This window comes from Carassius auratus, chromosome 34, assembly GCF_003368295.1.
Source record: "Carassius auratus strain Wakin chromosome 34, ASM336829v1, whole genome shotgun sequence".
Taxonomy (NCBI): domain Eukaryota; kingdom Metazoa; phylum Chordata; class Actinopteri; order Cypriniformes; family Cyprinidae; genus Carassius; species Carassius auratus.
This window is the reverse complement of record NC_039276.1, coordinates 16,041,665-16,055,633: the sequence shown is the minus strand read 5'-3', so window position 1 is coordinate 16,055,633 and position 13,969 is coordinate 16,041,665. Positions and strand designations below refer to the sequence as shown.

Below are 13,969 nucleotides of genomic sequence, written 5' to 3'. Positions count from 1 at the left end.
ACATGGCTGCTTGTTTTATTTGAAAGCAAAGAAAAACACTATCCTAACAACGCTGATTTATCATTTGTCAAGAAGAATACAATAGCAAGCAAAATACATTCACTTTTAAAGTTTAGGAGTGGACCTCAGTTTCATTTGGCTTAGCAAATGGCTGAGCAGTTTCAGACACACACATAGACACACACACCCCAGCTGCTCCAGTAAAGCCTGTGTCTGTGACCTTTGACTGTTCTCGATGTCAAAGACCTCAGTTCAGCTGGTCTGCATTTATTCCTTTGAAGTTTTTCATTTGTATTTTTTTTTTTTTTTTTGGACTTGATCAAACAGCTAAAATAAAAATATAAAATTGAAGGAAATCCGGCTGGTCAAGCGATAATTAAAACAAGGTTTGCAGGTTTTAGCTTAATGCAATAACCTCTCAGGAGTACAAAGTTTAAAAATACAAAGGAAGTCCTGTCAGTCTTAGTCACACTAAAGCACAAGGGAAATTCATGCCCAACCAAATGAGGCATCTGTCAACATTCCAACAACTTTTTTTTTATTATTATTGTTTCAAGCACGAAAAACTGAAACCCAATTGTAATTGTAAGGATTTTTAACATTATTAATCTGCTGTAAAACTATGGAATTAGATTTGCTTCAATAAAAATTAACGAAACTTTATAAAAAATTGAACATAACTTTTTCAGAAACTAAATATGCGTGCCACTGAGTGGCGTCTGTACTTCACGGTTAGAGAGCACCTGTCCATCAAAAGCTCACTATCCAATCAGAGTAGATCACTGTTAAGCCACCCCCATGAGAGGTTTGTGTCAAAACACCAAACAAGAAACTGTGAAGCGTAAAATCTGTGGCAATGCATTCAGAATCCTCGATTAGCGTAAACGAATCTTTGAAAAACATTAACAAAGAATTAAGCATATTTGAAGAGCCTGTTAAATTTGTGCGACTGAGTTAATTTTTTTCATTTTCATTGTTTTCCTTCTTTTGTAATGGCATATTTTTGATAGTTTTTGAAAAAATTGCATTCAATTTTATAAAGTTTCCTTCATTTTTATTGAACCAAATGTAATTCCATATAAAACTGCTCATGCAGACCAAAAGGTATAGACGTAGAGACTTGAAACTTGGCTGGATGGTAGAACTCAATTTAGCGAAATGTTGGCAAAGACACCAAACGGCCAATAGGGGGTGCTACAGCACTAATAACAACTATTTTGCAAATTTTTGGCCAAAACTCCTGAACCCATCTATCATTGTGTATAGTGTATATCATTGGAATCCTCAGCTCAAGAAAAACTAATTAATTTGTTACTTTTGCAAACTAGTCCTAGGCTTTTCACTCGGTCAGAACCAAACTAGAGCAGAAAAGTTCTGTGGACTCTAAATAACCAAAGTCATCAAAACTAAGTTGAAGTTCCATTGTCGGTCGTAACTGGACACAAAAACATTTAAAGTGGGTGGGGCCACTTTTACTAAAATGGCTGTAACTTTTGAATGGAATGAGATATTATCAACAAACTCAGAACACTTGAATCTTGGTGGCTCTATAACAGGAAAAAAAAAACAGGAAAATGGATGCAACTATGCAAATGTTAGGCTGATTGTCTTGAAATTTGGCATACTGTGTCTTTATCAAAGGTCCTACTGATATCTATGTATGAGTGTGTTGGCGTATCTTGAAAAAACATGGCCGCCATTGGCCAATCAATTTTAAGAGCCCTTTAAAAAAGGTTAACACGAGTTGATTGGAATGAAACTGTGTGTCTGTTAGACTCATGGCCCTAAAAGGTCTCAGAGAAATTTTAAATAGATTGGCAACCAGTTGGCGCTATCCTTCTTTACACTTCTTATATAATGCAATCTTTACATTTTAGATCCCCTTGGGCCAGATACTAATCCTCAGGTCAATCAGAAACCTAAACACAAATCCAAAATTTTAATATCTGCTAAATCAAAGAACGGAGAGGACCAGGCAGGTGCAACCTCAAAATGTAAAATGAGCAAATGCAATATGGAAGATGAAATTTAAAGACAAAAATAAACTAAAATGAGGTTAATATTCTCACAGTCCCGTAAGTACCCATTGTTTCAGCTCATATGTATCACACTTTTATTCTCAAGCTGAAAGGATGTGACAGTAGCCAACAGCTGGAACGCTTCCTCTTCTTTTTCAAAACCACTGTCTGAGAGACCAAGAAGACAGTGCAAAACATCTGAATAACAGATAGACAGAGAGGCACGGTCAACAAAACACTTCTCAGAGAGTGGAAAATATCTTAAATACAGCTGTGTGCCTCCCACAATAAGCTGCTTTAACTTTTATGTGTTTGCACTGTTAAACAATACCTTTGCTAGCAGTAACAAGGTTGTTTGAAAAATGTTGGTGGTTAAAAAGAAAAAAAAGACACAAAAAAAAGTTACTGCAATAACGTAAAATTTTCTTTACATAGTACATAATTGAATGCATGGTCTCAACAATGAGACCAGTGTTAAATATTGTAAGAAGAAGCCATTGTAAGAAGAAGCCAAAATGTAATTACATATCTGGACGAATGTGGAGATTGATTCTGATGAGCGATTTTGTTACAAACAGTTGTAAATGGAAGTTTTAACCATCATCGTTGTTGGTATGAATTTACTTAAGGATCACATTTTTACTTGTAACATCAAAACAGCCTGAACAATGTGCATACAGTGAAAAATTTATATCATAATCCAAAGTAGGTGCAAGGGTTGCACAATTAAAACAATTTGGAAACTGTCCTACATCACTGTGGTTGACAAGTTCAAGAAGCAAAACAGAAAAAAAAGAAATATGGTGGCTCCATCACTGAAGCAGGACAGATGAGAGTGTGTGTGAAGGGTCCTGGACACCAGAGTTTTCCTCCATAAAACTGAGTAGCTGAGAGGTGGAAAAGGATGGAGAGCTTATCAGTTCTCAAGAAAAGCCACGTAGTCGGTAAGTCTGGCCAGCTGTTGTTCGTTTGGAACTAGAGAGACCGGGGGCGGATCTGGTGAGAGGGGAAGGAAGGCAGAAGAGAAACATGAGAGAAGAGGGGATTCCTTCAAGTCCTCTACGATCTGCTCTATAACACACGGACATACGAATGTAAACAAAAGTTGTGCATAGAACAAGCAAAGGAATATGTGTGCAAGACAGTCTGTTACAGATGCAACACATTCTGCAAGTAGGAAAAATGTCATGGCAACTGTGTTGAACTAATAAACATCAGCTTCTTTTAGTGAAAGCTGCAGGTCATCAGTACTGGGAATCATTTTACATTGTTATTTAAATGCATTACAGACATCTGCACAGTCTCACGAAGCCCATGCATAAACCCAGATGCTGCTTGTTCCTGTTCCTTCGGAATAAATGTGTCTCGTAAAAATAGTTCTCAAGGGTTACAGACAAACACATAAAACGCCATGTGCACTAAAACACACAACAGCACAATTCAGAACCAAAAACACAAGGTGAACAAGAACTAATTCTTGTAGTTTACGAAATGAAGGAATATTTAAGAAACGTTGAGAGCCAATCAGGAACAAACATGATCAGGATAAAAATGGAGTTGGAGTGAAGTCATCAATTCATGTGCTTGTTGTGAAAAAAAAAAAAAAAAAAAAAAAAAAAAAAACCTTCCAGACCATTAACTCATTTAAACAAGCTCTTTAATTAGGAGAGGCCCTAAATTAAATCTTATCAATGCATGAGTCATAGAGCCAAGGGGAAAAAAACAAAAAACATCTGTTCTTATTGGTAAAAGGAAGTGAAACAGTGCCCCCACCTGGTTTCTGTGGCATGATCATCCTGGTGTTTGGATCTGCCTGCCACCCATGACTTACTACGCCTTTAAGGAAAGAGAAACAGACATTTACATAAAGACAATAGAGGGTTGTTCAGATTTATCTTTAAAGCAATACAAGTGGCTTTAGCAGAATATTAAGAAATCTGTACATATTATATAATTATTTAATCGCTAACCCAAAAAAAATCTCACATATTTTGCAGCACTATGTACCTTTGACTGCCTCTTCTACAGAGTATCCCACAAAGGCAGCAAAGTCCTCTGCACTGATAGAGGTGTAAGCTTGTGCTACAAGCCCATATGCCCTCCTACGCGTCGACTCTGCAAGAAACACAAAGCACAAGAGAAAAAAACTAAAAGATTTTTTAAAAGGTGGCAATTTCCCAACACACCTGCAAGCTCTTCCGTTTCACACTGTATTCTGAAAACTTTGTACCATGCTTGCACACACTCAAGCAAGGACAAGAAAAAAAATACTGGTGACAGTAAAAGTGGTATCACAAACCTTTAGAAAGTGCACTTAAAAGGCAGCAACTTCCACATTATCAATATCTGGTTGCTGATCACCACTTACAAAATCATTATAGTAACACCTGTATAAAATCTAGTGATCATCATCTCTTAGGGTATAGCATATACAGTAATAATGTGACTGCATTAATTGTTTTTCTGACCATAACAACCAGACAAAAAGTTAAACATGTGAGTGGATACCGTTTTGCAACTAATTTATTTGCTTCACTATGATTTATTCACTAACGTAAAAGGATGACACAAAAGTAGCCCAATTGGTTTTACATTGATTTGTATGAAAATACTCTAACCTTCAAGGACGACTTGTGGATTGATGTGAATGCCAGGAAGTAGGATAATGCTCAGAATGCTTGTGGATTAAACATCTCTGATGGCATTCATTGCATTAATTTTATCAGGTTGCAAGAAAAGGTAGGATATGGATTTAATTGTAAACTGTTACTACTGATTTTATGTGAGATCATGCTACACTGTCACAGCATTCGAGTACACACTCGTGCAACTAAAAGTGAACAGCCCCAGACTGACACGCGGCTGCTGGATGTATATTCTGCATTATAAAAAGAAAAAAAAAATAAGATTTACAATTACTTATTAATGCCAAGTTATCTAGTCTTTGCTTGTTCACAGTATTGTGTTATATGGAGCCGTTTGGTAGATAGTGATCTACCTCATTCATTTGTCTAAGTGCTTCAGTGACAGATGTATAAAAGTATACAAGTTACATCGTAATTTAAATGCAGCAGACTTTAATGGACAATAAAACAAACACAGAGTGCCGTAACTCAATTTGAGTGCTCCAAAACAAAGTAAAAAAAACAAAACAAAAAAAACAGTAACTGGTGTCATACGTGCCTTAGTATTAAGGCTTTTAGTGCTTTTAGAAGTTACTGTTAAGATAGCCCATTTTTTTCTTGGGGAAAAAAAAAAAATTATCTCAAGACACTTGAGACACCCCAAAAATAAAAAAAGAACTTATTTTGACCAAAAATGAAGTAACAGCTGTTTGCTCTTTGCACAGCAGTGTACAACAGCCATAAAACTTTATACTGACAGCAATTCACACCCATTTGAAAGAGGCAACATGTAAAAGCAAGTTTACAGTTACCAAATGCTCTATTCACAGGTGAAGAAAATGCAGATTTACACTAATGTTCCGAAGTTTGGGATCTGTAAGATTTTTTGTTTTTTTACACAAATAATAATAGGAAATGTTTCTTAAGCACCAAATCAATATTTTAGAATTTCTGAAGGATCATGTGACACTGAAGACTGCAGTAATGACTGCTGAAAATTTGGCTTTGCCATCACAGGAATAATTTATATTTTAATATATATAAAAATAGATAAGTCATTTTAAATTGTAATAATGGTTCCCAATGTTACCACATCAAAAAAATCAATTAAATGCAGCCTTGGATTCTTTCAATGCATTTGTTATTACTTCTGATTAAACTGAAGCTGACTTCTACTACTTCAAGACACTTGGAGGACCTTACAGGAAAAAACAGAGATAAGATTTGGTTTGGGAAAATTACATAAACTCCATTATAGCAAACAAAGATTTCCAAACCCTTTTCAGTCCTTGAACTAAATAAATAGCAACTCTCTTAGCAACAGTGTTTCCTAACAGCTACTTATATGCAACACCAGGGAGGTCAGCAGTGACTACTGGACCACCATTTGGAGATTACACACCAGCAGAAACATGCTATACAAGGATGCCCTCTACAGAAAGAAGTTCAGATTCACTCGATGTGTGAAATATGTCTGGTCTTAGCACCTCACCAGGAACAAGTTACATTTGGAGGATTTAAAGTGATTTTTTTTTGCATGTTTCTTGTTCATTTCCAGGGCTTGTCAACACATGCTAGCCAAACAGACTCCCAGTTCCTGATTTTTTCTCTTGCCTTGACCCGCAATCATGAATAGCAAGAGGTGCTGAGCAAGGCAGTGCTGGGAAGGTGAAAGCACTGTCCATCTGTCCTATTCTGGTATTCTACCCCCAAGGTCCCCCAGTCATATCTCATCCTCTTACCTTTTAAAAATAGCATGTGCCTTTAACCAGAGAAGAAAGTTGAGGGCGAAGAGTGCACAGAGTTTACTTGTAAAAGGTTACCTAATTTAGTAATTCTGAAATACTCCATTTAAAATGATCCTTGCTTATGTAATTCGATTTGTACTGTACATCTGATGAAATAACATACATTTTAAAATAAATAAACTCAAATCTCAATAAATTTGAATATTTTATTTAATATCAAAGCATTAAGTCCATATCGGAGTAAACTGAACATACCACATATTGTAAAATGATACAATGATCTATTCCTGGAGTAAAACATGTAAAGGTAGGAAGATAACTACTAGAGTGACAACAGAAACTACATTATAAAAAGTATAAAAATGGCACTAGTTTTAATGCTGACACTGCTTAGCAGTGATATACAAACATTAAACCCTCTTCCCTCTCATAGACACGGTCCTTGTTTGATCTTCTTGTCCTTTATCCCATCCCATTTTCCCTCGAAGACACTTCAGTGCAACCCATTCACTCCTCTTCCTGATCTTCAGCATCTTCAAATTCCTCATTATTGTCTCCTCCAAAGTCCACCTTGGACAACAAAGTCTCCACTTTTTCTGTATCCAGAGTGAAATGGTCCATTCTTTCAAAGCCTGGCTCAGGCCTTTCTTCAGCCAGTGCACTCTTCGTCACGTCCTTTGTCTGGGAGATCAGGTTCTTGGAGGCCAGCAGGAACTCTGCAGCACCGCTTTGCTCCAGCGCCTGCACTGCCGTGTCTGTTAACTCTGTGGCTGCCTGAAGACGATCCCCATAACGCCTGGCCAGACTCCTGAGGGCAGATATCTTCTCGTCCTGCTCCTTGCTTATACGTTCCAAGAGGGCACTCTTACGCTCTTCTAAGGCTGCATACAGAGAATCGAAGCATTCACCAAGCCTTTGCTTGGCACGTTGAGCATTGCCCTGAACAGCTGTGCAGGCCTCCTCCATCTGGTTAAGCAACGCTTGAAGGCGACCATTCACTGCTACAAGAGCATCGATGGCATTACTCAGCTCTCCTTTTTGAGCTTGATAGACACTAGCAAGTGGTGACACCTCACAGTCTTTATGTTGGCCAAACACCTTACACATGGAACAAGTGGGAGTTTGGTGAGTCACGCAGTAGATGTTGATCTTCTCATCCTCATGCTCTTGGCACATTGGCTCCCTGGAGCTTTTGGGTTTTATTGGCGTTTCTGTGGTGCTGCCTCCACCTCCACCTCCACCTTCACCTTCCTGCTGCTGTTTGTATATGTCAATTATGTTCTCAACTAGAAGATTCCTCTGAAGTCCATGCACGCCATGACGATCAAGAACCACTTCAAAGCGGCAGGTAGGGCACCGGAATACACCACCAGAGAAACGATAAGGGTTTCGAGAGTCATAAAGATCACTAGCACATCCTCGACACAGGTTATGCTGACAGGGCAGAATCACCACTGGTTTGGTGAACATGTCCAGACAAATTGGGCAACTTAGCTGTTTCTCAAGGCTCTCCATGGACCCGGGAGACCCCACCAAAGAGGATGTTCGCTGAATGTCCATGTCAATGGTCACTTTGTAGCCTTTTGCTGTATAAATTCGATGGCTGTCTCCCAAAAAGAAAAAAAAAACTATAAAAATAAGCTGTGGCTCAGCAGTAAATGATTCTTTGTAGTTGTCAGATCTGTTCTGAGGCAAAGTGGCCCTGGTCTTTATACTACCCTCAGCCAGTGGGTGTCAGCTCATTCCTGCAACCAATCAGAGCCCACAATCCTATCCATTTGGTTTCAAGATCCATTTTTTGGAGAAGCAAAATCCCACCCCTTTGAACCCATGTGTTGTGACACGATGATGCCATAACACCCCTACCCTTTCCTGTACAGTGAGATTTCAATGTTGAAATATTTTTGGGGAGACAAACAAGTTTCAACAAAACAAACCCCGTCTGTTACAAAACACCCTCTGAATTTCAATTGCTCATTTATGTCCTGTACATATCAATTACAATATTTTTCACAAGAAGAAAACACTAAATTACACTAAGAAATAAGAATTATATTTTGATTTGCCATGTTAAATAAATGTCCAGATACTGAAAAAAAATATATAAGTACCTCTCCACCATACTTTTTATTTTCCTAGTACTCTGAGGATAGTATTTTTTAAGTTATATTTAATTTTGAAATACGACCCACAATCATTTAAAATGTGTGATTTTTCAAAATATTTTCTTGTTCAAATGTTTGTTGTTGTTGTTTTTTTTTTGGGGGGGGGGTTGTTTTTGTTTTTTTTAAACTGCTGATGTCTTAAAACACAGTACATAGGGACCCCATGAACACATGGGTTATTTTTAACCTATCCTTGGCCTGGGTGGGTCATGTGCTGGCCCGTAGGGATCAAATGAAGGCTTTTAGCATGATCCCTGAAGATACTATATTAAATATCAACAAGATTGCAAAATAGCTTTTGCAACCTTTTCACAATCTTACTTTCCAACATGAAAATGATACAACAAAATGTAGCACTTTAATGATAAAGTAACTGCAGACTTTAATTGTCTCTGCAAACAGTCATCCTTCAAAGTATTCACACTTGGCCTATGAATACGCAAGTTAATGCCTGAGCTAAGTTTAGTCATAAACCACTTGAAATGGGATCTTGCAACAAGATACATGCCATTTACCAGCACAAATTTCTTTAATTATTATTTTTGAATTCTTTTTTTTTTCTTGCACATCCATCCACATTCAAGAGTTACTAAACATTTTATGCTTGTCAAAAGGAAAGATAAATCACACAAAGTATACTTCTCAAATCTAACTAAATCTGACAGTAATTCACTTGAAGTGGAGGATGTTTGACAAGAGTGAATTGTGTCAAGAAATATAAAACCTATATTTTCTTTCTCTCTCTCACGAAAACATTCACATTTCCAATCAAAGTATTTTATGCATGTAGTCAATTATAAAAACAAAAAACACTGGGATGATAGCGAATGGAACATTATATCCGGTTACACTGTCTGATTCTGTCTAGGAATATGTTTAGCAATGCTAAGCATACAATTAGATGTCTCCTTTAACCCAGTACAGACGTTTGTTGGAAACAGAGCTGAAGAAGAGATTGTTCTTTCTTTTCCTTTTTTTTTTTCTTAGATAACTTTTTTTTAAATTAACAATTTGATGCAAATGACCCTTATTTGTTTAATATTTTTTATTCCAGTTGATGCCATTGTTATTTTCTACTCCCATTTATTCAAGTTTATTTGTATAGCGCTTTTTACAATACAAATCGTTACAAAGCAACTTTTTAATTTATTAATCAATAAATATCTTAAATTCTTAGAAAATTATAATTTCCTATCATTGAGGTTTACATATTACTAAATAAAATCAGTTGCCAGAATAAGAGCTATATTTACACAGAAAAAGATCAACCTCGGTGTAAAGTTCAACAACATTTAAAGAGGAACACTGTATAAAATTAGAAACTATCATGCTGAAAATATAAAAGGTAACTTTACTTTTGTAATTTACAATTTAATGATGCACTGAGAATACAATATGGACAGAAACATTAATTTCAAGATTATTTAGATCATTGGTGGTTCTCAACCAAGGGACAACAGAGTGACACAAAGCATTTATATTTAATTATTATATTTAAAATAATATAAATACAATTTGAATTAAAATGCTAAAACAACTGTAAATAAATATGTATACTATATATATATATATATATATATATATATATATATATATATATATATATATATATATATATATATATTAGTAGTAGTTATTGTTTTTCTTGTATAACATTCAATTATATAAAGATTTTGGAGGTAAAAAAAAATGAATTGTGGTTAATTAATTCATATCAACAGTCCCAGTTTCTGTTCATAATAAAAATAATAATAATAATAAAAGTTGTGATTCGTGAAAACAAGCAGCTCTACAATAATTATGACTAAATAAAAACTTAAAATTAATGCCTTTAGTCCACTTTTCCAAGCATCGTTACCCTACCATCTCTTAAATGCCAGTTCACAATGAGGATGTGTTCAATTAAACAGATAAGAAGGACCCCAGAGCAGACGAAAATTTCAGGGCCATTCTATCCCACTTCATTATATAGCTCATTTCAGGAATACAACATCAAATACAGCATAAACCCCAAACCGCACGATCTCAGTACCTCTTAAAGCTTCCATCACAGGGAGAATGCTTTCAGACCACTGGTGAGCAGCAATAGTAGCGTAGATCCCTGGAAAGTCTCGCTGCCAGATACGCTGTCCTACGGCCCATATAGCGGCCAGCTCTGGGTTTGCCTGTAATTAAAAAAAAAACATATTAGACACCTGCAATTTATTTTACTTTATGTTAGACTATTTGAAAGCAAACATAAAACTCACTGTTTTGATTGCATGTGGTATCCGTTTCCAAAGGTATCTGGCATTATTCCTGCATAAAGCAAATGACTGTTATGGCAGAATCAACTGATAATGAACGTATGAATTAACATTATACATATACTCACATGTCATTGTGCAGGAGATACAGAACTAGTAACTGGGAATACACTTGAGGCGTAGCAATACCACCAGGAGCCTAGGGTACAAGGTAACAGGTTTTAAAACTGATGGAAATGGCGAATATTAAAGAGAGGAATATAACAATTTACATTAAGAACAGTAAGACAAGCACGCCTGTTATACAATAACAAATAAACATGTGCACAAGGAACATTATTACTAATGTTACACTGAAAACTTAATATATATTAACACACAAGCTGCATTCCGCTATAACATCAATAAGTTAATATTTATTTTATCTTATACTGATATCTAGAGTTGTCTTTACAGGTTGACAGCCAAGATACTGTAGCAGTTTAGCAGATAACATACATCCGCGGAATAAAGGTATTAATAAATAAATGCCTGTTTTTACCTCCAACTCTTGAGTTTCAAACTGCAACAGCAGCTTTTCATCATCAAGTTCAGACATCACGACAGACACGGGCATGTTTTACAGGAGCCTCATATGCTAACGGCTAAGAGAAACAACAACCCCGCTGCTGCTCTGCCTCTGCGATTACACACTGACACCTGCTGGACTGGAGGACAAACCACCACACCAAACGCTCCGAGGCCTATTATCTTTTATTTTGGATACTATAGCTGGAAAACAAAACTGTGGGGAGGTTTGGAGACTATTTCGAATCCTATTTAGCACGTATATTGACGCAGGTTACAGAGTTGCTCTTTCAGAAACCCATTTCAGCATTTTGTTAAAGCAGTAGATTAGAGGCTTCCAGGAGCTCACAGAACTGCTCTTCTCAGAACAGCATAGCCAGCTGATCACAGTAGGCATGCCTTACAGATTCTCTCACTGTCTAAAAACCACCTCTCATAACACCACCGTTATTTGTGTCCTAAATCAGATCCTTGTAGTGACATCTATGCTTGCAGATGGAGAAGTTATAATTTGTGCTCATTTGTAAAATGACATGTAATAAAATCAAATTAGTTCACGTTTCTTTGCTTTTAACTGCTCCACTGTAGTATACGTTTAATATGTGTAATTTAGTATAGGCCTAGTCTGCTTGCGCCAGTCTTATAAACAATTAGATCAACTTACAGTCGGATCTGTCTATATTTAGACTACTGAGAACAGAAACAGATGCGCCACATATTAAACTTATTAGTCTCAGGCTTTATTTGAAAGGGGAAAACCCTATTGAGTGTTATGAAACATAATGTCAGACGACACACTGTTGAATCATAATTTGTTGAGGCTCTTAAAGAAGCATAGAATACGGGGGACTCTATATGTGTGCAGACACTTCTCACAGAGGCAAGCAAAGAAAATCCAGATATCATCATAGAGTTGTCAAATGATGATTGGATGAAAAACCCTGATGTCAAGTTCCCCCCATTATAGGCTATAATGTGAAGGACTATAATGCGATATGAGCTCACTCATGTACTCAAGAGCCAAACCATTCAGTGCTTTATAAGCAATTAGCAAGATTTTAAAATGTATACACTCAATAGGGAGCCAGTACAGAGTTGACAGAACTAATATGGTCATACTTCCTGGTTCTAGTAAGAACTTTAGCTGCTGTATTTTGGAGCAGCTGGAGTTTTTTTTTATTATTATTATTATTAAGTGCGCAGAACAGCCACCCAGTAACGAGTTAGAATAATCTAACCTTGAGGTCATTTACGTTTTTCTGCATTTGACATTGAGAGCATAGGTTGTAATTTAAATATATATATATATATATATATATATATATATATATATATATATATTTAAGATGGAAAAAATGCGGTTTCACAAATGCTATATGACCTTCAAAGGAAAGATTACTATCAAATAGCACACCTAGGTTCCTAACTGATGATGGATAATTGACACAGCATCCATCAAGTGTTAGACAGTGTTCTAGTTTATTACATGGAAGGTTTTTGGTCTAAAAACTCTTTTTTTTTTTTCAGAATTTAGCAATAGGAAATTACTAGCCATCCAGTTTTGCATGTCAGCTATGCATTCTGCATTCAGTTTTGTGAATTGGTATGAAAGCTGAATATAATCAGCATAACAGTGAAAGTTAACATAACATCATGTTTCCTGATATCTCCCAAGGGTAATATGTAAATCGTGAAAATCAGCAGTCCTAGTACTAAGCCCTGTTGTACTCCGCAGAACCTTATTTTACCAAGTGAGACATGTTCCTGGGACAACATCTTTGTTGACCCTGGAACAACATTGCGATTAACCATTCAGATGTGAAGAACAAGTTTATAGATTTTGTGAAGTTTACGCTTACAATCACTGTTAGGTGCTTGTACATCAGTGTCATTCATCTATCTTTTCCTCTGATTTTAAGGATCACTCATGGTTAAGGTTAGGTTTAAGGGTAGGGATATGGTCAAGACTACATTTTTTGAGTAAAATGTTGTTCCAGGGTCAACAAAATATGTTGACCTAGGAACACATGTAACTCAGCAAAATCAGGAAGTGCGTTGTACTCCATACTGTACTTGTGATCAGTATGATACCTCGCTACCTCTGCTATGATTTGATGACGGTCAGATTTAACCCTAGGCAATTCCATTGTAGTCTACTCAAAATTTTGTAGTCTACTCAAAAGTAAGTTGTGGTCTATAGTGTTAAACGCAGTACTAAGATCTAGTAGCACTAATAGATAAATATCAGATGATGAGAGCAGGTAATTTTAACTCTGATGAAAGTAGTCTCAGTACTATGATAAGGCCTAAATCCTGACTGGAAATCCTCACAGATACAATTTTTCTCTAAGAAGGAACATATCTAAGATGATACTGCCTTTTCTAGTATTTTGAATTAGCTTATTCTCTAGGGTAATGAGAGACTTAATAACAGTCAGTTTGAAGGATTTTAGGACATATTGTATCATAATTAAATTGATGAATTAATAATATTTATAAGAGGATCTATGTCTTCTGGAAACAACTCTTTTAGTAGCTTAGACGGAATAGAGTCTAGCATACATGTTGTTGGTTTTGATGAATTGATACAGTTTATGTGAT

The 13,969-nt window shown here is 36.2% G+C and overlaps 1 protein-coding gene across 2 annotated transcripts; it reads right to left on the bottom strand.

Annotated features, from left to right (window-relative positions):
• Nucleotides 1–2,041: 2,041 nt before the first annotated feature.
• LOC113053313 (COP9 signalosome complex subunit 8-like) lies at nucleotides 2,042–11,554 on the bottom strand. 2 transcript variants are annotated; one of them, XM_026218235.1, is made up of 7 exons: nucleotides 11,343–11,554; nucleotides 10,930–11,000; nucleotides 10,805–10,853; nucleotides 10,588–10,720; nucleotides 4,026–4,133; nucleotides 3,792–3,854; nucleotides 2,042–3,014 (listed from the first exon to the last, which is right to left on the bottom strand). In XM_026218235.1, exons 1-7 carry the CDS (start codon nucleotides 11,415–11,417, stop codon nucleotides 2,935–2,937), a joined length of 579 nt encoding a protein of 192 aa, XP_026074020.1. In that variant the 5' UTR covers nucleotides 11,418–11,554; the 3' UTR covers nucleotides 2,042–2,934. The 2 variants fall into 2 exon arrangements, with proteins under 2 accessions (XP_026074020.1, XP_026074021.1); XM_026218236.1 differs by lacking the exons at nucleotides 2,042–3,014; nucleotides 3,792–3,854; nucleotides 4,026–4,133 and adding an exon at nucleotides 6,582–7,961.
• Between the last annotated feature and the right edge of the window lie 2,415 nt (nucleotides 11,555–13,969).

Coding starts and splice junctions, on each gene's coding strand:
- LOC113053313 (XM_026218236.1), bottom strand. CDS start 11,417: ATGCCCGTGTCTGTCGTGATGTCTGAACTTGATGATGAAAAGCTGCTG. Junction 10,721..10,804: donor TACCACATGCAATCAAAACA/GTGAGTTTTATG, acceptor TTTTAATTACAG/GCAAACCCAGAGCTGGCCGC. Junction 7,962..10,587: donor TGTGATGGAAGCTTTAAGAG/GTACTGAGATCG, acceptor AAGGCTACAAAG/TGACCATTGACATGGACATT.